At 41.8% G+C, this 24,030-nt stretch overlaps 3 protein-coding genes and 1 pseudogene across 4 annotated transcripts; 1 reads left to right on the forward strand and 3 right to left on the reverse strand.

The window, feature by feature from the left end:
- Positions 1-483: 483 nt before the first annotated feature.
- Positions 484-4,124, forward strand: LOC104430612 (annotated as a pseudogene).
- Positions 4,125-5,700: 1,576 nt separating this feature from the next.
- Positions 5,701-11,582, reverse strand: LOC104441624 (oligopeptide transporter 7). Its single transcript, XM_010054781.3, has 7 exons — positions 11,160-11,582; positions 10,540-11,045; positions 9,962-10,059; positions 7,332-7,901; positions 6,979-7,234; positions 6,698-6,880; positions 5,701-6,615 (listed from the first exon to the last, which is right to left on the reverse strand). The coding sequence occupies exons 1-7, from the start codon at positions 11,197-11,199 to the stop codon at positions 6,013-6,015; spliced, it is 2,256 nt and encodes a 751-aa protein (XP_010053083.2). The 5' UTR covers positions 11,200-11,582; the 3' UTR covers positions 5,701-6,012.
- Positions 11,583-13,227: 1,645 nt separating this feature from the next.
- Positions 13,228-18,891, reverse strand: LOC104441625 (plant UBX domain-containing protein 10). The gene is given in 6 exon segments (XM_010054782.3): positions 13,228-13,781; positions 13,941-14,144; positions 14,309-14,479; positions 17,836-18,341; positions 18,344-18,501; positions 18,503-18,891. Coding segments are annotated over 6 exon segments (1,404 nt in total). The 5' UTR covers positions 18,637-18,891; the 3' UTR covers positions 13,228-13,550.
- Positions 18,892-20,145: 1,254 nt separating this feature from the next.
- On the reverse strand, positions 20,146-23,725 carry LOC104441626 (zinc finger HIT domain-containing protein 2). Of its 2 annotated transcripts, none has more exons than XM_010054785.3 (5): positions 23,526-23,725; positions 23,129-23,201; positions 22,731-22,884; positions 21,707-21,748; positions 20,146-21,501 (listed from the first exon to the last, which is right to left on the reverse strand). In XM_010054785.3, the coding sequence occupies exons 1-5, from the start codon at positions 23,606-23,608 to the stop codon at positions 20,621-20,623; spliced, it is 1,233 nt and encodes a 410-aa protein (XP_010053087.2). In that variant the 5' UTR covers positions 23,609-23,725; the 3' UTR covers positions 20,146-20,620. The 2 variants fall into 2 exon arrangements, with proteins under 2 accessions (XP_010053087.2, XP_010053085.2); XM_010054783.3 differs by having other exon boundaries at positions 21,707-21,754; positions 23,526-23,724.
- Between the last annotated feature and the right edge of the window lie 305 nt (positions 23,726-24,030).

A 24,030-nucleotide genomic window follows, 5' to 3' on the forward strand; every position in this document is an offset into this window, starting at 1 on the left:
TTATTTTATCATAGTAACCTTATAGTTTATCTTATATTGTGACATGATGAAATGCTCAGCTCAGATTTAATGCACAAGTGAGCGAAAGACAGTATAAACGTAGAGAACCATAGCTGGATTTGGAGCTTAAACATTGGATGCCATGACAAGTGAGTTAGGTCTTCTCTTTAGATTGTCTCGTTTAACTTGAGCCTTTTTACTTCTTTTACGTGAGAAAAATGTGATTTGCAGACGTCCCTCGTCACTTCAAAGAAAAATCCGACCATTTGAAAAGACGCCAGACTGATTGTCCTCATAAAGAGAAAGGTGCCAAAACCACCTGTACCAATCATCAGATGAATCGTGGCTCTCTAGGACATTCCAAAATCTATTCCTAATGATGATTTGATAGATAAATCTTATCTGACGAGAGAATGACCCGATGGCAAGCGCTATAAATCTTGTCTCCCCATGTGATGCTCGGAATCAAGCCGCTAGCTTACATTACTTCATCCAACCTCCAGCGTCTCCTAACACTCTCTCCTTGCATGGCTGCTACTCCTCCTAAGGTTTCTGCTTCTTCCTTCTCCGCCAGCCCGCCGCCGAAGTGTGTGGGCACCCACAACGGCTCCTTTCACTGTGATGAGGCCCTCGGCTGCTTCATGATTCGCCTCACCAACAAGTTCTCCAACGCTGAGATCGTCCGCACCAGAGACCTCCAGGTCTTTCCTCTTTCTTGTTTCGGTTTTGCCCCGCGTTCATCCTCTTGGGTTTTCTCAGAGAAAAACAAAGAAGCGAAATTAAAAGAAGAAAAAGGATATCCTTGGTAGCTTAGCGGGTGAAAGCAACACTTCTTTTGGGTATTATTTAACGTGTATATGGTGAGCTTTTGGTTCTGCGTATCACTTGGTCGGGAGGATTGCTGGTTTTGCCTCTCTTTTTTTATGCTTCTCTCTGTGTCATGTGCTGTGGGAACTGATTGAAGTGAAGAATGCAGGTGCTGGAGGGCCTCGATGCTGTGCTTGATGTCGGGGGGCGTGTATGATCCGAGTAGAGACCGGTATGATCATCACCAGAAAGGTTTCGAGGAAGTATTTGGGCATGGGTTTTCCACCAAGCTCAGCAGTGCTGGTTTGGTTTACAAGGTACTGGTTCGACCCGAGTGTTTACCTCATTTCCATTAGGCTGGCTTTTAGTTTCTACCTGGTGGTCTAGATCTTCTTGATTTGTTGACATGGTTTGGATCTTGTTCTTCCGTGTTTAGCATTTTGGGAAGGAGATAATAGCTAAGGAACTTCGGGTCGATGAAAACCACCCGGACGTGCACCGGCTGTATCTTGCTGTGTATAAAAGCTTCGTGGAGGTAAGTCTTCCCGTTGTTATGTCTACTGACCGGAACTGATAGCCACAGGTGTACTGGCGTTTCCCTCGGTATCATTAGCATAGATCGGTGAGGTTGGAATTTCACTTGTGCTTTCGCTGGAGTATTCAGTTTTACTCTGGTCATTCATTTGTCGGTAGAAGGGCCATAGAATTCTTCCATGCGTGCATGAGCCAAGGACATTTCTTTACTAAGGTTCTATTCGTTTCGCGATAAACAACTTTAAACAAAATATTTTTCAGATTTTTTTATATTTAGTTCACGAAAAGTAAATGAGTAAGGGAATACTTTTTATCAATGGATGAAACAACTTCAAAAGTGGGAAAAAGGAAATCATTTTCCCTTCTCTTTCTTTCATTCAGGTCAAAAACTCTCTCTTCCATGCATTCCTTTTAATTGTTTTATTTTATTTTATTTTATTTTATTTTATTTTATTTTATTTTATTTTATTTTATTTCTTTTTTAAAAATCAGAATATATATATATATATTTATTTATTATCTTTTCTTTCTTTTTATTCTCCTCGGTGCATTCCTTTTATTTTTTAATGTTTAGAGTGCACGGAAGAAAATAATTCGATTTTCCATAAGATATGGAAAAAAAATATTTTCTAGTTAATTATTATGTTTTAGCCAAACACCAAAGAATATTGTCATTTTCAGGAAAATGACAATATGAACGTATTTTCCAGAAATAGCATATTTTTCGTGAAACAAACAATGCTTGTTCCAGAAATCAATGTAGTTAAATTGGGATTTGAACTTCATTTTCCCAATAGTGAATCGTAAGATTCTTTAAAAATTATTTAAAAAAAAGTCCAAGGATAAGCACTTCTTACTAAAATTGACCTACTTGTTGCATAAAAACATATGAAGAAATGTGATATTGTTGAGAAAATGGTACCAAAAATGGACACCGTCCTATTGCCAACAAACTTGTCAAACGGGTTTAGATTGAGTCAAAAATGATCCAACTCAAATTGATATATTTCCATGCAATACAAATTTAATGACTAATACCAACTCAACAAATATTTGACTCAACCCATATTATTAAATCACTTACATATTTACCTCAATATAAAATAAATCATCTTGGGACTAAGATGAAAGTGCATAGTAAGCAAGCATGAGATCGAATGAGCGCAAGAGAGTGCGAAGAGATGTAGATTAAGTCTAAATTAATTAATTCGGGGATTCACCCCGGTGACCACCCTTCTAACTTGGAAGGGGAGAAGTTGAGGTTTATATCCCCACCTTCTCAGGAGGGATTGGGGTGGAGACGATTTCATTTCAGGAGTGCGTTTCGACTCCCACGCCCTGTAAGGAGGCAGGGCAAAAGTCTGAGAGTGTGTATTAGAATAGGATTAGAGTAAGACCAACAAAAAAAAAAAAATCTAAATTAATTGTGAATCCATTTAAAACTCATTATTTTGAGTTTTATCATTCTAAATTCATTTATGATCCATTTATTAAATATAATTAATTTACATAACAACTCAACTCATCATAGATGGGTTAAGACTCATTTTGAATGGTCTTTCTATACCCAAAACACATAAGAAGAAATACTTGTCAACCACATTGGAAACCTCAATGTACACAGATAAATCAAAAGTTGAGTATAATCTATTGAAGCTAAATACATGAGCTGTGACTGTCGTCCAAGGTTGCGATTTCCACAAGCTAAATAGGAGGGTCAGAGGCGTGAGTCTACGAGTCAAAGGAGATGCCATAGCCAGCAATGGCTGGTATCATCACTCTTTGCTTGGTTGATGAGTTTGATCTTTTAATTGATAATGTCAGGCAATTGATGCTATCGATAACGGAATAAGTCAGTATGACACCGACCAGCCTCCAAGATATGTGAATCACACGCATCTGTCTGCGAGAGTTGCAAAACTGAATCCGGATTGGATTGACCCCGATCAGTCTGCGGAGAATGAGAATGAGGCATTTCAACGAGCTATGTCCTTGGCCGGCGGCGAATTTTTAGATGTAAAGTTTACTTGATTTTCAGCGAGCTGTGGCAGCAAATTTTTAGTCATTTTATGACTCCAATGCTGATTATTTTTACCTTTTTCCTTTGATTTTCAGAGTGTTCGATATCATGCAATGTCGTGGTTACCCGCAAGATCCATTGTAATGGAGTGTCTTGAAGCTAGGCATGGTATTGACTCAAGTGGAGAAATTGTGCTTCTGAAACAGTTTTGTCCGGTAAGTAACTGAATCTTATATGACATGAACTTGTGAACATGCTTGAGAATCAACAACTTTTGTTTAGATAGAACTGGGGTTTTTTGTGTGAATGAGGTATATGGGTCAATGGTGGTTTGCTGGCAGATGACAGCATCAGTCCTTTGGAAACTGAGAATCACAAAAACTCCACAGTACACAGCCCAGCCTTAGAGAATGAATCCAGCAACCACAGTATCTGCACTCACAATTACTTACCAAACAATCGCCAGACAGAATCTGTTGTGTGCCTTTTCACACGCTTATGAAGGACCCAGATTAGAGTCTGGAATCTTCTTCAGTGAGTGACAAGCAATATTCCTTCAACCGCAGCCCGCCTTCTGTTTTAAACTTCAATGCAAAGCATTCAATAAAGACCTTAATCGGATAAGCTACCAGATTCGCTAATGTACAGCTCCAAATGCAGATTGAAAAGCTTCCAGACAATGCTAGTGTCACTGCAGAGCAAAGCATCCATATAGTCAATGAAAGCAACCCTGATATCAATACATTGGCAGCTACCGCAGTCTCCCTTGCAGTTGGCCAGTGAATCAGGTGCGAAGGCTGCTCTCCAGTTTTTGACTTCTGCATTTCTCTGAAACACTTGCCTTTCCGATATTGCCTCAAGATCTTTCCAGTCATCCTCTTCTGCCCTTGGCTTCTGAACAACCCGCTTGGATTCAGCCCAAACGAGGTCTACATATCAATCTGGATTCTGCTCATTGGATGCATGCAATCGACTATTAGCTCAGAGACATCTCAGTGCAAACGTATTTATATATTTTATGGAGGCAAAAGATCGCTTCAAGTGCCAAAAATTGGCACAAAATGACACTTAAGTACTAAAAATTATGAAAGTGACACTTAGTGCCAAAATCGAAGCAAAATGGATTCTTAAAGTGCCAATTCGGCCAAAATGCTTGACGTGCGCAATTTCCAGCGAAATAAGTGCAAAAGAGCGTCACTTTAGACGCTGATATAGCTAGACAATGCAAAAACAACGTCCCTTTAATGCTAACGTGCTAAAAAAAATAATATAAAAATTAATTAAATTAAATTAAATTTAAATTTATTTAAAACATTTAAAAATACAAATATAAATATTAAAAAAATTAAAAAAAAAAAATTTTAAAAAGGGAGGTGGTGAGGGTGAGCCCTCTTTGCCACTATCGGGAAAGGTTGGCGACAGAGGAGGGAGGGTTGGTCGAAGTCACTAGGCCCGGCCGGGCCAACGACCCCGATCAATCGGCGGTGAGGGCCCACGAGCTCTTGCCTAGATTTGGCGAGGGCCACGGACCCTTGCCCCAAATCGGCGAGGGCCGCGGACCCTTGCCCGGAATCGGCGAGGGCCATCAACCCTTGCCCCAGATTGGGGTGAGGGCTTGCAGGCCCTCATCACCAATTAGCCGGGGTCATCGACCTTGCCCCCTCTGTCATTGGCCCTTCCCAACAGTGACAAGGAGGCAGCAGCAACAAGGTTCAACCCTCAGTCGTCTCCCTCCTTTTTTTAATTAATTAATTTTTTTGAAATTTTTGTATTTTTATTTTTAAATGTTTTAAATAAATTTAGTTTTAAGTTTCATTTAATTAATTTTTATATTAATTTTTTTACCACGTCGGCACCAAATGATACGGTTTTACACTTGTTTCGTCAAAAAATCGCCACCTCAGTATTTTGGCCAAATTGGCATTTAAGTAATCCATTTTACTCGATTTTGGACATTAAGTGTCACTTTCGTAGCTTTGGCATTAGAGGTTCGGGTGTCGTTTTATGGATTATGAATAACAAATTTGCCCCTTGTAATTCATCTTAATAACAGGACAGGCTTCCATCCATTGAATTTACTGATGAAAGTTTAAGGTTAAAATTACATTTGAGTTTGTTAGAGGATATAGAGAAATAGCTTAACTAAAATAAGAAATCGAGACTCAAGCAGCTCAATACATCCTTGCCAGCGAGCTTGTACCAACAGTCATCAGACCATAATAACTGCAACTGTAATAGATTTTACATGAATAATAGATAGATACGATATAATTTTCCTTAGTTATGTTCTCTTGTTAGAGGGTCTTAAATCACACCTTTAAAGTAACACAAGAAGAGTCATGTATGAGCTTGAATTATCAACGGTGACTCATGACAACGATCACCTGTCATTATCAGTCTTCCTCTTCATTGGCGTATTACATTCAGAGCTTTTGTATCACAAAGTAGCGTCCTCGACACATTTGAAAATGAAGACATTGTCTCACCAATTTCTATGAATTTTATCTCAGTAAAGAAAATGAAATACCGAACCGACAATGCTGCTCTTTCATAGAGGATATCTTTGTTATTTGTATTGCTAATCCCCAATCAACCCATTGCTATTCCTGAAGACTATGTACAAAATATTTTAATTGATGCCTTCTCCCTTTTCAAGTGAAAACAGGGCAGCCTTCCACCACAACTCCAACAGCGGTAGGGCATGTAGCCAGGGGACATCCATCCAAATCATTCCCCCACCAATCCAAATCAATGCTCTCAAGCCCCAAGCACAAGTACAATAGCACCCCCATGAATGCAAGCCCAGCATCCAGTGCCCCAGAGAGCACATAATTGTATTTCTTCCACAGCTCCGGCCGATACCGGTACACCACAAACCCAGACAGGAACCCTGCAATGATCCACGTCGTGTAGTTGACGGCTGTGGCAGGCGGCATATACCCTGTTGCTCCGATCAGGACCGGCATGTTGATGAGGCTGATCCACTCTTGTTCTGGGAAGGCCTTGTGGGCCAGCCAGACGAGTATTGGAGCAATTGCTCCTCCCAGGAAGAACCAATTGATGGCTTCGTAGGTACCCTCATCGCCGAAGATCCTCCGTGGCCCAATCAGGCCCCAGATCACCGATGCGTCGTAGAAGACCGTGTCGCTCGGGCACGTCCAGACCGAGGAGGTCTCGCAGATGTCAGGGATCGTCTCCATGAGCCACCACGCCGTGCTCAGGTACACGACCCCAGCTATAAGAGTCCCTACTACCTAGTGAACAGAGGGACCAACATTCAGAGTAGGTTGGTAATTTGAAATCATGCAGGAAGATGAAGAAGGCTAATATAAATACCTGTGCCATGAACATTGTTTTAGGAGGGATTTTCATGTAGTGGCCAAGCTTGAAGTCCTGCAGGAAGGTAACGGCTTGGGTCATGCTTATGTACCCATACACCTTGAAGCACATATTCGCGACTGGGTATCCTGGGTATATATACCCGATTATGTACTCGGTGATGATATTCAATCCCGGAGTCTGTTAGGAAGAAAAACAAGATAAGGAATCAGATAATTGACAACGTGGGGACTGCCTCTCGGTACTAACGCCACTGCCTAAATAAGAAGGAATTCTACCTGATTCGTGATGGCGGTGATGATGCCGATGGGAAGAGTGAAGACAATGGCGATCAAACAAGCCAGCAAGACGCCCCACCACGGGAGTTGAAGCTGAGAGTTGTAGTACTCGCAGGCAAAGATGGTGGCTGCGATGTTCACCACCAGGATGCACCAGAACCACCACTCGGGGACTTGCTGGTACCGCCTCATCATTCTCGTGTGTATATCAGCTGTCTTGTCTTGGAAACTTGCCTTACTCTGCGCCCAAATCTCCCTGCATATTTTGATATACATTGGTACTTTTGAAGTAAATATTTCTGAATGGCATGAAGAAACTGATCTCCCTCGGCTAATTTTCACTTCTGTATTACCTTCCGTGGAAGAGAGCAACGTGAACGACGGTGGCGGTGAGTGAAGCAAAGCCAACCCCATAAGTCATGGCGAAGAATGTGCTGAGGTAGAGAGGTCCTTCCTTCTCGTAGGCGGCGAGATCGAGGTGGAAATTGGCGTCAATGATGCTCGAGATGTTGTACTCCTGGCCAGTAGAAGTGAACAAATCGTCCGAGAATATGGGGAACGTCTTGGCCTTGTACACATTGAGCCAGTAGCAGATCGGAGTCAGCACGTACATCACGAAGACAAAGCCGACGGCCACGTTGGCGGTGGCGAACCACGGGCTGGCAAGCGGGCTCCCGAGGTAGGAAGAGATGGTGGACCAGTCCAGCCCGAAAGCCACAATCCCGAGCCCGTAGAGGCCAGAGCCGAGCTGCTGGGCCAGGACGGATTTGGGGAAGATCCAGCAGATCCAGGACATAGAGGTGAGCATCTCGAAGATGTAGCCTGGGAAGACGTAGTACGCAAAGCTGCAGATGAAGGCGATCAGGAAGAACTGGGTCCGTGTCACGCCGCCCTTCGGTCGCTCCTCTTTCTCGTGGAGCGCCCTGCAATTAAACAGTAAATACGCCAAGCATTGGAAACAAAGATACCAAAAAATCGATCCAGGTCTTTTAATACTCAAACTTGAAGAATATTAACATATGTTTTACAAAGTTGTGATCAGATTTTCACCAAAAAAAAGAAGTTGTGATCAGATAAATTGACCAGAGACTGCTCATTGCTTATACCTCAGGGAAAGCAAAGCACCTAGAATGAAAAATCGTGAACTTCGCCTCTAGATGAGTGAATTTCAATTGGCAATTGCATCATACCCATCTCATACTTTACCCATTTCTTTTTTCCTGTTATAGTTCTTCGTTGAATCATCAACTAGAATCATCGGTCTCGCTTGGTGAGACTGTAACTGCAGAAAATGATGGTACTCGAAAACGGTCTGTGCAAAGGGAACTGCATCAGAAGGTCTCATGCGTAATCAGACTTGCCGTGTCCCTTTTCTAATTCTTTCTACTTGGGTCGTTTTTTATTATTATTATTATTATTACTAATCTTCAAGAAGTTAGTGGCGTCGTCGTTGTCATGCAGTTTCTTGCTTTGGCATTGTCTCTTCTTAGGAGGTTCTTTATATTTCCTGGGGAGGTTCCTGCCTAGCCTTTGACTGGTTGGGAAATGAAAGAAGCTGATATCCGAGAGTCAGAAAACTGTGTGCACGACTAATCAAACCAACCGTTAAAAATCATGACTTAGCTCATAAAGATTAGCAAACGGCTGAATGAGTTAGCTTAACTTAAGTATCTTTGACAACTACAAATTCAACCAATTAGTGTTTTTCACGCACTAAACTACATCTACCTTCTTCTTAGTCCGATCAAAAGTAGGTCATTCATATAAAGAGCGACAGTTTCATCCGGAGTTAATTCCTTATCTTATGACCTGATTCCAAATAATTGCACCAAGTAGGAATCAAACCTGAGATCTCACACTTCTCAAGGCACAAAATTCCAATCGTTTTACCACCCAACTAACCCATTAAAACACGACCTCAATAATTTTGTTGGTTTATCGGCCAACACTAAGCCTTTTAGGGACATACTCAGGTCCTAGATTTTGTTATATATAACTAGACAAAATTGTACGTGAAATTAGAGGACAACAGTCACATTTGCAGCTTGAAATTTTCCTATTCTTCTCGTGAGAGCGCCTCCCTTATCTTGGAATTTTCCTATTCTTCTCGTGGGAAAGTAAAGAAGTGTGATTTTCGCAAGCCCCACATCGTGGTGGAGACTCACCACGCCACACGACAAAAAACTCCCCAGCGGACAACTTCAGAAAAGACACAACCCCAATTGTCCTCTTGCCGTCATACGTACCAAAACAAAATGTACCAATCATTCAAACGAATCACGCTTGTCTCAGAGATTCCATACCAACCATTCCTATATTTTCTATGGATAAACAGACAGATATAGGAACGCAAAACGAGAGAACGATTCAATGGCAACACACATAAATCATGTCTCATCATATAAATTTTTGGACTTTGTTCAAAGAATTATTAGACCATGAAAAAGTTTAAATTTGTACACTTAAAACAAATTTACCTTCAATTAATTTCTGATTAAATTTTACCATCAAATTACTAAGTTGGATGATACATGATAATTGATGGGTATTGGTTTGAGATTTCACCATCTGTTTGTCGCAAGTATGCCTTCTTATGATTTTTCATGATATTAATCTAATTTAATGGAAATTAACGAATGTATATTTGTCACAAACATATAATTTTAGGAGATTTTAGGGGTCAAAAAATTAATTCATTACAAATTTGTTATAGATATACCGGTTTGAGTTTTTTGTGATGAAAAAATTAGTTTATGATAAATCCGTCACAGATATACCAGTTTTAAATTTTTCATGATATTAATTTTCAAAAGTAATAAAAATAAAAAAAGTACGGCTACCAATATAGTATTTCACTTGTATTGTACAGAGTCGATATTCTTAAAATTGGAGCACTGTCGTTCACTCATTCCTCCACCTAACAACAACGTATATGTATGCGTGTATGTGTCTATATGGTAAAGTTACTAGAATAAAATTGTACCTGAATAGAGAGACTTGCACAAGGTTGGCTGGCCACCACATCGCCGCAGGCTCCACCAAGTATTTTCTGAAGATACCGGCCCATCCGAACCCTAACACCTACCATTCAAACCCCACCTATGCACCATCATATAACCTTCCAAAACCATATATTTAAATATGAAAGACAACAAAAGAAAAGAAAAGAACTTTCATTATTTTTCGAACCCATAGAAGAAAACGATAACTTACCAATTGTTGAGTGTTATACTATAAATTATCACTTTATCAAAGTGCATTATTTTCTCCCAAAATAAAGTTTCTCCTTCATGTTGTAAGGTCACTACATTTAATGTTCGACTAAACATGCACCAAACCTTTGTACAGTGCTACTGAAAGATAACCAAGTTCTTACGAAATCAATTGGTCAAACCTCACACCGTATCACCTAACCAGGTTCGTTTGAAAAGTTCTAAAAACAAATATAATTTCGCGAATTATTCCCATTATCAACGGAATGAATGCGCTTGTTGAAAATAGTGACATTTTTCGTAAAATAAAGATTGGTAAAAAACAGGGGGAACAGAAGGGAATTCAAACCTGGGTAGTGATGACTACGATCAAGGACACAAAGAAGGTGATTTGCTTCTTGTAGAACACCTTCACCACCGTGACCACGTAGATGGCGTAGACGGTGCCGGCGCCGGAATTGGCGAAGATGGTGATGAGCACGTGCTCCTTCACGTTGAACGGGCCCGGGTTCAGCGTGAACTCCCACCGGGTCCCCTTGAGGAACACCCGGTCCGTGATCCTCGCCGCCATGAGCCGGCCGAGCGGCACCACCGCGATCTGCGCCGAGATGGCCGTGATGGTGAGCGGCTCGGTCCGGTACCAGAAGAACTGGTTGAGGAACGAGAGGAGCACGCACGAGAGCGTCCCGAGGACCCACATCCGGAAGGTGAGCACGGGGAGGGACGGGTCGTCGGTGGTCTGCACCGTCAGCGCCACCTGCGGGACCGGCGAGTTCTCCTCCGGCTCTTCGACGACCCGGTCCAAAGCCGGCGAGGACGAGGAGGCGGGGCCGATGGTGTCTCCATGCTTGGATACTGCGAGAGCAAGATTGCGGGCTTTAAAGATTTTCAAGGAACAATGAGAAGATTAACGAATCAATCGTGAATGGAGGGAGCTTGGGAGAGGAGAGAGAGATGAAGAGGACTCACTGAGAGGGGCTCTGATTTCTTCACCTGGGGATTCTTCCATTAATCTATCTATCTATCTATCTATCTATCTATCTATCTATCTCCGAAAGTCATTTGTACATCTTCTATCCTTTTTATATCTCTGTTCTGGGCTGAATCTGGGTGATGAGATTCCAAGGAATGGGATTGTACAGGTTAGCTATGGAAATTGGTATCAGGAATTTAAGGGTCTAATAGAAAAATGGAAAGGAAGATGGAGAAGGTGGGTAGAGAGAGAGAGAGAGAGAGAGAGAGAGAGGGTTGAGGTGTGGTTTTGACTGTTTTACCATAAGTGGAAGATTCAGTAGAGGGTAGAAGGTGAGCTTGTTGCAGAATCTGAACCACGTGCGGTTGGGTACAGTTGGGAGTCCACTCTTTGCTTTGCTTACTGGTTTTTCTCTAACCTCCTTTTCGGTTGGACTTGAGAGGGCTTTTAGCCCCCGCAAAAGAATATATAACGAACGAAACGAGAAAGTAGCCTATGAAAATGATGTTGAAGGATCTTGTTAGGTGCTTGATTTCTTTATTTTTTTTAGTAATTTCATGGATGAGTTTATTGGGAAAATTATAAAAAGAAGTTTTAAATATATTACATATATATCAATTCAATTCTAAACTTTTTAATTTGATTAATTAACCTCAAATCTTTTGGCAATTTGTCAATTTAATCATGATGGTCATTGATAGATTGGATATTCATTTCGGAAGAATCCTTAGAAGCACTCCACATGAAGAAGATAATGTCCCTTCTTTTGGGAAAGAAATCGAAGAGTGAAAAAATTTGAGGAACAAATTCTTTTCAGGCATAACTTGTTGTCTAATTTCAAATTTGCGTGATTTTAATATTAATGGACAAGTTGTGGCAAGATCTTCCATCATTGAGGGGTAATCTAGAAAAGCATCTAGTCTAATCACGTCCCGCGAAGTCGTAACCAAACTTGTGACCATTAATTGCTCCTACTTTTTTCAGTCCAATTGACTCAATTTCTAGTGCGTTTGAAAGCTTGCTGCCTATAATTTGATTATGTATTTTCCGAAGACGGGCTAGTGATACTGGAGAGTAAAAAAAAAAATATATATATATATTGATCTTGATTAATGGTCAATGTGGAAATCAAATAAAGGTTTTGATTAGTAAAACCCATATTTAGAAAATTGAAAGCACATTGTCAAGTTGAATCTTTTGATGATGCAAATGCAGTTGCCAATCTGGTAACAACAAAAAAGATGACAGTTTTGAATTAATTTTACCAAGAGTCAGACGGATGAAAACCTTAACTGTCCATCAAAAAGAAGAGTTGACGATTTTCCTGAAACCGAAGACCTCCTAGGTTATCTGAAATGGCCCTCACCTCGATAATCTTAATGATTGTCGCAAAATTCGCAGGACAATATTTTATTTTATTTCAACTTTCATTGATTAACTAAATATTAATGTCGACCTCACCAATACGTGATAGACGAGAAATTTTTTTAACTTTATTAAAATGTATTTTGTTTTTTGAAAAATTTCAAAAATAGCAACCTTTTTCAATCTCTGCGATCTCTTTAACAATTTCCACAGCGAATGAAATATGATCAGGGCGCATTTTTTTTAAAGAAAAAAAGCACCATCGAAATTAAAATCATGGCCTTGAAATGATGGCACTATCAAGAATTGGAGACAAGAGTGAGTATTCCCCTTTCGAAATGGAAAAAGAAATAATGTAGTTTAATGGACATGGAAATGTCACGCGCTATAGTTGATCAACTACTAATTGGTGAAAAATAAGTATCGAAAACCTTTCAATCTATTGGCTCCCAAGGTAAGACTACTAATGTAGTTGAAGCTTTGAAAGGACGAGAGCAGAAACCAAACGATTATGAGGGCATCATGTCATCATCACCAGGTTCAGAAATACTTTCCAACTTCAGATTCGTTGCCCTTGCGCCTGCGCGCACTAGAGAGATTGAAGGAGACTGGCATTGAAACAAAACTAGAACAAAGAGGAGTGAAAAATGATCACCCATGTTCTATACAGACCAAGCATTTGAGAAGAAATACCTTTCTTACCATCGATTGATTTTTTGCATTCAAGAAATGGATGGACAGAAAGATATAATGATAATTCTTTGCCTGCTATATGACAATAGAAGCTAACCAGCAATCCCCAGTGCAAATTAAGGAGCAAGAGCAAACATTATTTCAGTCGATGGCAGCTGATGGATCGAACCAGAAAATTTATCGATAAACAGGAGCACATGAAAAAGCAAAGAGAAAGATCTATGTGAGATCTATCAACTTGGAAGAGGAAAGCATGGGGATATAACGTTTTCTACTGCAATTATCTTTTGGGACTGTCACTAATCACATAATATGATATTAGGTTCTCCTCACGAGTTTAGCTCCACGAAAAGGCTGGCTTGAGGATGCAATCCTGCTTCCTTCAACGACAATGAGAACTTGTCTGAACCATAGGACACGCGAGGGAAGTTGGAGACCAAGGTGTAATTCCCCATTTCCAAGCAACCCAAAGAGTCCACATAATCATACAGTGACTGTATTGTGGTGTCACTCTGAAATCTCCGCTCCTTACGTTCTCCAGTAGGAAATCGCACCAACACCTAATCAATCAACACCCGATCAGAGACATTCAGCAAGGACACGAAACTACCACTCCCCAGAAATATCAATTACTAAGAGGACTTAAAGCCATTAAGATGGTATAATTCTGTGGATAACAACAAAGGAAGAAGACTTCACAGGAAGCAAAAGAAACTTACTTGAGTTACATTTGGTCCCTTTTCGGGTTCAGCCCCAAGAGACAAGGCCTTCTCCTCCCGAAGTTTAGCTAGCGCGGCCGCTTTCTCAGCAGCTTCACATTCTGCTCTTTCACGAGCCTCTTCTTCCTCTTTGCGCTTCCTTTCAGCTTCAGCAGCTTCTCTCTCCAAACGCTCTTGCTCCTCTCTTCTTTGCCGTTCCCTAGCCTGATATGGAAAATAAAAGGCAAAAAGGAGATTGTCAGGGCAACAGGAGTGCCAGCAGATACCATAAGGACAACCATCAAGCAAATAAATCTTTCTAGTGAGAAAATGAGAATCACCGTCTCCTTCCCCAAAAGAAACTGAAACTAATTCACCCACTAGTCTACCTGATCTGCTTCAAGAGCTGCTCTGTAAGCGGCATCTTGCTCCTCCCTCAACCGCGTGTTAGTCCTTCTTTCTTCCGCTTCAAGTCTGGCTGAAACAAGAACGGGGCCACTTTCTTCCAGCACTCTCTGAAGTATTGTAAGCATTTCTTCAGGTGATTTTGGGCCCTCAACCTGCAAGAGGAAATATATATGCTTGAATTATGAGTAAAAGAACCACAAATCTCAATTAATGGTTACGGACTTTGACATGACAAAACCTTAATCCTCCATCTTAGTAAAGAAATTTGATTGAAAAAGTCTCAATTATTTGTAGATGACAAGACAAGCCATTAAATATGTACATATATGAAGGTGGGGAACATTCACTACTCAATTGGGGATGACAGTCTCCCTGGCTATCTGCAATCGATACCAAGAGTTGATCTTCCAAGGAATTTAGAGTAAACTGATAGATGATGAGGGAGGAAGAGGCAACCCTAAGTAAGGCAATAGTCCACACTGATACTTCTATAACATATAGAAAGTCCACAATATACTTACAGAATTGGAAAAATCAAAATTATGGCAGACAAAGAAAATTTCTGTATTTCAAATGCAAAACTAGTTCCTCATGACATGACTACCCATAAGATATTAAAAAAAAAACAGCAAGGAAACTAATTCCAAAACAATATAGTGAACAAGACCAAGCAATATGTGTTTTAGGTTGGTGGTACTACAACTTCAAAACAAAGAGAGTCTCAACTAAAAAATGGAAAAATCAGGAATCTCAATGCTTTTTGTGTTGAAATACATGTGAGAGTTGTAAGAAAATGTCCCACATTGGAAAATTGGTATGTGTGGAATAATTAATATATCCTAATTGGCCCATGTCTCAGAAGCTTAAGCTTTTATATGAAGGTGGATCGAATTGGATATGTGACAGGCTTGAGCTTGGATAGACTCTTGGCAATATCCCAAGTGAAGGTATAGCGCTTCTGCAACGCACTCCCAACACTTTACACTGGTACTGAATAATTACATATATATTTAAAAGACCTATAACATTGATAAGCTCTTCAAAGGACTTTGTGTTGGGCAGGCAATTATTTTGGGTTAAATTATCCCACGTGGCTCGTGTATGGAGTTTGTCTGGGCTTTACACACATGCAGTCTTCCTCCACCTCATAATTTAAGTATTTTGTTTGATCTTCCATGAAAACAGAGCCAGGTTTCAGTTGTTCATGGGCCATTTGATGTCTTGTGTCACGTGGAGTTCTTATCAATCTTATTCCCATTTGTCATTTCCATGCACCATCCGACTGTCTATTAAAATGAATATGTGGTGTTGAAGTATCCCATCTCACTTGTATATAAAGTTCCTCAGGATTTACAAATGTTTAGCATCCCTCCATCTAATACCTTTTTCTTTTGAATTGGACTTTCAAACATGTCACAGTAAAAAAGGGGTCACAAATGGGACAATCCAGAACCTTAAGAACCTATATGACAATAACTTCAAGCACACGCCCATTCATTAAGAGTCTTGGGGCCAAAAACTTGTCAAGCTATGTTTCCATGCTACCAAGTCATCACATAAATAATATCAACTCCAACACTGAAATTAAATTTCCCCAATGGTTTCTACGCCCCATTACATGATAATGATACCAAAATATTAGAATAAAACTAGTTAAATCCACAAGTAGAAAAAGAAGCAGAATATTAAAACAAGCACATCCAGAATACCATGGTCATAACATAATGGCCTGAGATTGAGGTTGCTGCGTCCCCCAAGGACAAAACTCTGACTCTAAAATCGTCCAAAAAGCCTTGACATTACACTTAAAAACAGAGACAGAGTAGAAATAACAGAACAAGCCAAGACCTATTTACCCAACCTTCGCATTATCCCGAACAATGTCCTAAGATATTAAAGAATAACAAAAGAGAAAAATTCAAAGCAAATGCCTTCCAAGACATTGTTTAACAGTCCTAAGACTACAGCATGACTGCTATCAAGTGTTCAAGTTCTTAGACCCCTAAAAATTGAATAACCAAACCATGGAACTTAAAACGGAAGTAGCAATTGCAAGAGTAAAGCTCAATAGGCACATGAATCAAAGCCCAAAAAAATGTAGGAAAAGAAAATAAACAGGAAAGCATTGTAATTCGTAGACCAAGAAAGAACAAGCAAGATAGCCTTCATATCACTCCTAGGAGAAGACATCACTACCAATCTCAAGTTCTTAACAATATACGGACCATGGAAACAGCTAAGAGCACTAGCCAAAATCTTGGTAATATTTACAGAGATGACAAGTTCCTAAAAGCACTTCTGGTGGATTTCTGCCACTTACAATGGACCATGACCAGAATTCAAGCATAGATCTCACTAACGCAAGATGCTGTTTGGATAAATTTAAAAATTTGAGGGTACTTTGAATAATCTTCCAACAAACACAGCTTGATCTACCATTAACAATCCCAATCATAACAAACAAGGATGCCAATGAAATCAACTAATTATCTCCTAAATGAACAGTTTACGACAGATTTTTGTTCCCTCAAAAAAAAAAAAAAAAAAAAAAAAAACTTAATAAACCAACCGACCCATCAAGTGCCAGACTGCCAAAGTAGCACCCAACCTTTACGTTCTATTTTTCCCCAAGGTGCCTTTTGCCACTTTGTACCCGCCTAGGAGTCGACAAGCAATAGAATCATGTCTACTCTTAAAACTTTGCAAAGTCACTAGATAAAATAACATGCTCAAAGTGCTTCATCCAAAGAACAGTTTTTGCTTTCTGAAGAGGGGAAAAGCTCGTTTTCAGGACAATTATATGCCCTTCCTCATTTTCTGGTTGAAAGAAGAAGGTTTCACCGGTTAACCAATGTAACCAAATGATAAAGAACTATCCATCCCACATGCCACTTAATCTATGTTCATCATTATCTTGTGCAAAACCTCCTATACCCTAGTTTATCGATTTTTTGGGAGACAAGTCTGTTCTCCTTCAACAATCTAAGCAATAAGCAAGCATTTTTAAGAATAAAAAACAGTACACATTATTCACTGCAACTGCTTCTACACCTTACCAAGGCAGCTAAAACAACCTCTCATGATCAAACACATTTTACATTTGGAAAAGCTAACTTTCGGGATAAGTATATGCCTTTCGTCATTTTCTGGTTGAAAGAAAAAGGCTTCACCAGTTAGCCAATGTAACCAACATGATAAAGCCACATCCACTGAATCTATGTTCGTCATTATCTTGCTCAAAACCTCCTATGCCCTAATTTATCTGTTCTCCTTCGACAATCTAAGCAATAAGCAAGTAAATGTAAGAATCAAAAACACTACAATATTATTCAGTGCAACTGCTTCTACACCTTACTAAGGCAGCTAAAACAAACTCTCATGATCAAACATATTTCACATTTGGATCACGATTACTATAAAAAGTTTAGCCCTTTTCTGTTCCGGACACTCTAAAAGAAGGAATCGCCCAGCACTTCTATATTAACAGTTCAGAGCATTATAGAAGTACCTGTTGAAGCAAAGCAATCCTCTGATTAGTGGCAGCCATAACCACAGCGCAAAAGGGGAACCGCGATGCTTTCAAGCTATTACTCATCTTAAACCCTTCGCTGGCCCTGATGCTCCCACCCCACGCGACGAAATTCTCATTCACGAAAGCCGCCAGCGCCTCACTACACAACGTCTGCTCGCAGAAGAGCGGCGTGTCCGGATGATCCGGCGAGTGCAAGTACACGAACAACAACTTGAACGCATTCCGCGACCGCTGCAACGCATCCATAAAACCCTCGGACACGAAGTTCGGCCTCCCTGCCGCCGCGGCGTACTCCCTCTCGAAAGAAGCCACGAACTCCATCGCCTCGGTCGCGGCTGCAGACAGCGAGACCAACCGCGACGAGTCCTCACCCCCGCCGCCGCCGCGGCGTCCGGAGCCGGGGCCCAACCCCACCATCCCGAGGGAATAAGACAGGACGCCGCCCGCCATCCACATCCCGAGCCCAATCGCGCCGGAGACCAACCTAAGCCGCCGGAGATCACCGAGACCGGCAACGTGATGATCCTCCACGTCAGGCTGGGCCCTCCGGCGTTGGGCGTGGGCGTGGGCGGGGCGGGGGCGGCGGCGGCCCGGCCGCCAGCTGCCGGGGGCCGGGGCCGGAGGAGGGGGTCGTCGTCGGGGGTTGGAGCCGGTGAAGGAGGAGATCGCGAGCTCGAGGTCCCAGCCGTGGGCCTGGAGGATCTCGGTGCACAAATCGGGGTCGTCGAGGCCGGTGATCGCCTGGAAATACGCCACTTTATCCGATACATCGTCCATGTTTTCCCCCTCCCCTCTCTTCTCCCTCTCTTCCCCCCTCTCGGAACGACCGAATTTGCAGAGAGAGATCGCGGGGGACGGTTAGGGAATGCGGAATTACCGAAGCGGCGAGAGACGAGGAGGCCGACGCGCCGCCGACTGCTTTCTTCGTCTTGTCTTTCTTCTTCTGCGAGTCGGGCTTTGGGGACGGGAAGGAAGGAAGGAAGGACCGGGAAGTGTTCTCTCCTTTATGGGCTGTTTGGAACAGTCGGGAAGATGATGATCGTGGTGGTGTGGGGGGATTGATCGTGGTCGCGGAGGCGTCGGCGATGGCGATTGAAAAACCCGAAACTGGCCTCGAGCTCGGCCTGAAATAACGAGACTGCCACCCGGCCGGCTCTTCCCCCGAAAGTCCAATGAGAAACGGCGAGTTTTTCTGTCGGTGAGCGTCCTATGGCTCTGCGTAGGGAAACGGCGAAACCGTGTTGATCACGACTAACTATTTTAAAAGCTCGAAGCTATTAGATGAGATAATTTACGATTTTAAAAATTTAAAATTATTAGATGAAATTGTGATTTTATATTTAATTACTTTAACACTCTCTCGCACTTAGTATGATCTTTTGCTTGGTATCAAATACATTAGGGAGACAAATGGAGTTTGATGAGATTTGAATTCCAAATCTCTAATTTTGATATTATGTTAAATTTTATAGGTTTAAAATCTTAAGTTACAAGTGTGATTTTATATTAAATTACTTTAACAAAATGGACATGGCTGAAGGCCTTCTTTGATGGGCCTTCCATTAGCCTTCCATCCCTTTGCAGTTTCAATTCCAAGATGTCAATATTGGATTTCATCAACCCCCAATTTGCCCTACACAACCACTTCGTATTGAACCGGTCTATTGAGCTAGCACTTGCCCGTCAGATTTAATCACAATATGATAAAATATACTGTCGCGTTATACTGTTCGAAGAGGTGGATACTAATGACATATTTACAAAGGCGTACTTCCAACTTAAATGAATGGTAATCCAAGAGAGTCTAATTATAGTCACACGTCGTGATCATCTATGTATGATCTTCCTCTATGGTCACACCATTTGGGGGTTGGGACATCACGATCCCGAGGGACAGACGGGGACAGGAGTAATCCGCATGATTTGACCGTCTCCCGACTCGCGGCGCTACGAATTGGGGCGCGTGCCCCCCAAGAGTTCTTTCTCGCCATTCGAGAAGATAATGCTCCCGTTTTAGGTTTTGCCCATTTTAGCCAAGCAAAGCATCCATCTTTTTGGTTTACTTTGAGGAAGGGTCTGGTTCTGGAGATGGTGTTCCAATCAATGCTTTTCTTTTTCCAGTGAGGGTACTCAAAGTTATGTCTATGGCCACACAAAAGAATCCGCACCGTATCAAAATATTGACCACAGTTCTTTCGTCAGCCCGCAATTCACTTATAAATCTCCTCTCTATATAGAAACATGTTTCGATAAATAGAGGAGTATCGTATCTATCGAGAATGAGAGTGAGAAGAAGGATACTCTATTTGGTTCCCATTGGTAAACTTCAAGATTTGCAAGTTAGCTCAACTATGGACGTACATTATTTCCAGACTCCCAAGAGTCCTAGATACAGATAACATCTGTCGCCTGTAATTTATACTCCGGCAATGAAACACCAGAAACCTATCGCGGTACCACCTGAAGCCGAAAGCAACAGTTGTTCTATCAGTTCAACAAGAAGACGGTTAGCCTTTTTCGTGAATCAACACAGAGAGCTAGACAACTTCACTACTTTCTTCGCTCTCGATCTCAGAGACCTTCGCCCTGGCTTCTGTCATATGCATCCCAACCAACAAAAACTAAGAAACCAGTCAAGATCTTAAGATTTCTTTCCTGAGATTAACTGACGGTCGCACTGGAATGGCAGCTTCAAAGAAACTCTGCCACATGAGAAAATGCAACCGCAAAAGGTCAAAACTCTTAAGTAGATGACGCGGCATTACTCGACCTCCTTGATCAAAGTCTTTCCGCGGATCACACCTTCATCACCATTCTTTTCTACCCTTTTGCCATCTTCATGAACTAAAGCTGCCTTTTTCTCAGCAGCTACAATCGTTGCCAAGGAAGGCCAAGCCTCCCCAGGCTGCTCATGGACCCAACACATGATGAAATAAACTTTCCTTTCGGCGAGCTTAAGCTTGTTCTTGACATCTGTCCTCCTTGATCTCTTCGGCTTCTCCAGCTTCATTTCCCTCTCTCCAGCCTGAACAAGCCTCTGAAGGTCGCTAAGAAGGCAGATTAGAGCAGAGGTTCCAAGAGAAAGGACGCTCAAAACATCGTCTATAAGAGCCATCCCAAATTTTAAGCCACCCACATGTCGATAAGCAGGAGAGCAAGTCTGCTCTAGGCAATAAGATAAAGCTTCGAGCATGGTTTCTGGCTGGCCACTTTGACCCAGGACAGAAGACACACTCAGAATGACCATCGACGAACCCACTGCATCTGACCGCCAATCTCCATTGTAGAGGCGAATTGTGAAACAGTAGCTATATACGATGTCGACCAGGTGAACAGCTAGAAGTGGAGAGGGTGGTGTTGAGCTAAGCTTGCTAAGTGGTGGTAATGGAGTTTCAGGACCAGGAGGGATATCGCTCAAATAGGAACTACCAGTATCAGCTTCTGACAACCCTGATTCTTCTTCCTTAGCAAGCGGTTGAACAAGCTGAGTCCCATCTTGGCTAAGACGTACTTTCCCAGCAGAAGGCTTCAGCCACCATGGTTCCCATGGATCAATCATCTTGCTCAGTTCTCCAGATGCCACAGCTCTGTGAAACCGTTTCTTATCTTCTGCAGACAGATCGTCCAAACTAATCTGTCCACCTGTGCATTGCCATAGCATCAAAGCTTGCATCATCTCACACGAAGTGCAAATGCAAGAATATGCATAACATTACAAGTACCAGTTCCACATTTTATCATCAAATTGTTCATTTCGCATGACAAATCATAGCTTAAAGGGAGAACAATCTGATTCATACAAAAGCATAGCATCCAAAATGTTGTCTCCATTGAGGCAAAATATTACCTGATAAAATCTTTTCTATAAGCTCCTCAGAGAGACCCGAATCTTCACCTAACATCAATGAAAAAATCAGTTAAAATCTTTTGTAGGAAAAAAGTATAAGGCCAGAATACATCTCTCAAACCTAGACTGTCACCTTTTTCCTACTGTTATATAACACTGATACCAGAATCTAGATGAGTTACAGATTTAGAAAAGAGAGGGTATTGCCAGTGGTCTTTTACTCTACTTTTATAGCTACCCAAGTCGACTACATATTCCTTGTTTGCCTTAGTCAAAAGCAAAGCTCAATGCAAAGAGTAACTAGGCACAATCACCAGTTTCAGTATATATTGGATTGGTTATGGCTACTGATGAAACTAGGTAGAAATTAAAAGCTCTCAAACTTTGCAAGTTGGCACTTGAGAAAAAAGATACCCCACACGATCAGCATACAAGAAGCTTGATGCCAACAATAAGCTATTGGGGTCTCAGGTCTCTACCATTTGATTTATTTGATATTTTTATAATTTTTGTCCAACAAAAGACATCACATGATAACCATGGGAAACTTGTAAAAGGATGACAAAAGTCAGTGAAGGGTTTAGCACTGAGCACCCACTTCCTTATGCTCAATTATGAGGTTCACAAAATATTTTACTGCAATCAGTTACCTTTTTTATGCTACACAGAAACACAACGGGCAACCATCTCTTCTAGTCTTAAATCTTAATATGCAATTCGTGTTGCCATAAGAGCACATTGACCATATAGGAGGCAACTTAAAGTACTTGTGACTTCATGCTGCAGTCATGAAATGAAAAAAAAAAAAATGCTTCAGATTGAAAGGAAAAGTAGTAGCCCAGGAAAAAGGTCTCAGATAAACCTATTAGACCACTCTCAATAGATATGCATCCAGAAAGCACGATACTTCTCTCAGTACTTAGTAGCCTATACAGAAAATCTACACTGCACAGATATCCAAATTTTTCAGAACATGTAGATCAATGATCATAAGTGAGCGAGATAATAGTATCTTGGTACATACCGTCCTCATCCATACTCTCTTCCTCCTCTTGTGAATGGAGTCTTTTAAGTATGTCCAGCATCTTTCTCTTCGTCGCATCGTCCGATTGGACATGGCGCAGCTCCTCAACTACATTCTCTCGCATGAACGATTCCGTGCACCTAACACTGTGAGACTGTAACACAGAATAAGATGCAAAACCAATCACAAGAGCTGGCAAGCCACCAAGAGTGTTCCTTGATCAATTAGCCTGTTTCCAGGAAGAATCAGCCGGAAAGATATTCATTCGAGAAACTGCACGAGTTCGATTGCTACAAGGTTTATGTCAAGCACGAGCTATCAAAGAAAAACAGTTACACTCGACGCAAAACCAGCTCACAGCTTCGATTAAAGTGTTCATTTTTGGCATTAGTATTTACCTTATAGCATTGCAGGGAACAGTACCGGGAGTTACATCGAGGGCAAGTGTACTGCGAGAATTGTTTCTGGCACCTACCCATGAAATTCAAGATACAACGTTAACAAGCCGCCGAGTCCAAACCTTATAGACCAAAACGACAAAAAAAAAAAAAAAAAAAAAAAAAAAAACTTGAAAACTCCAGAACTGCAATGAGCCCACGGGAAGAAAAGGGTAAATGAAGAAAAGCGAAAACCGAGAGCATTTCGCGCAAAAGTTCTCCGACGAATGAAACGAAGCACGCCCGCCGCCATCGATCCCGGCGACGAGCATCGTGCAGCTGAGCCGGTGACGGCCCCCGTCGACAAACGGCCGGAGCTTAAGCTAGTAGGAAGGGGAATAGCGGAGAGGGGGCGTACACGTGGCAGATGGTGCGGGAAGGAGGATCCAGAGGGGACGGAGCGGAGGGCGAATCGCCGGACGGCCGAATCGCGTCGGCCATCGGAATCGCGAAGGACGGCGGCGTTGGGCGGCGCCGCTGCTGCTCGCCGCGGCTTGAGTCGATTCTACTTCACCGTCTTCTCCGTCGCGAAAGAGAGAGAAGGCAAGGCGGGTGTTTTCGAAGACGCTGGAAGCGTCCTGCTGCTGCTGGGCGGTGAAGCTCTCGGGCGGGCAAAGCTCCGTGGGCCGTGGGCCGGGCCGGGTTTTGTCCAATTCAATTTTCCAGCTTGTCCTTTTACCGACGGCCCCAAGAAATTGGAATAGGAAATTACATTTTTACCCGATGCTCAAACCTTTTAAGGACTTGTATTAACTTCAGACGCACCCAAAGTTTTCTTCAAATCTTTCGTATTGTGACTTTATTATATTAACTTCGAAGGAAAATTAATATACGTCTTGTCCTAAGGAATTTATCCTCGTGGG

Source organism: Eucalyptus grandis, chromosome 4 (genome assembly GCF_016545825.1).
Source record: "Eucalyptus grandis isolate ANBG69807.140 chromosome 4, ASM1654582v1, whole genome shotgun sequence".
Classification (NCBI taxonomy): Eukaryota; Viridiplantae; Streptophyta; class Magnoliopsida; order Myrtales; family Myrtaceae; genus Eucalyptus; species Eucalyptus grandis.

Bases quoted from the DNA above. Each gene is read 5' to 3' on its own strand.
- LOC104441626 (XM_010054783.3), bottom strand. From the start codon at position 23,608: ATGGCCGACGCGATTCGGCCGTCCGGCGATTCGCCCTCCGCTCCGTCC. The intron at 22,885-23,128 runs GTAAATACTAAT...TCTGTGTTACAG, and splicing joins GTTCCCTGCAATGCTATAAG to TCTCACAGTGTTAGGTGCAC. The intron at 21,755-22,730 runs GTATGTACCAAG...CATTGATGTTAG, and splicing joins AGAGAGTATGGATGAGGACG to GTGAAGATTCGGGTCTCTCT.
- LOC104441624 (XM_010054781.3), bottom strand. From the start codon at position 11,199: ATGGAAGAATCCCCAGGTGAAGAAATCAGAGCCCCTCTCA. The intron at 11,046-11,159 runs GTGAGTCCTCTT...TTGCTCTCGCAG, and splicing joins AGAAATCAGAGCCCCTCTCA to TATCCAAGCATGGAGACACC. The intron at 7,902-9,961 runs GTACAATTTTAT...GTTTAATTGCAG, and splicing joins GTGCAAGTCTCTCTATTCAG to GGCGCTCCACGAGAAAGAGG.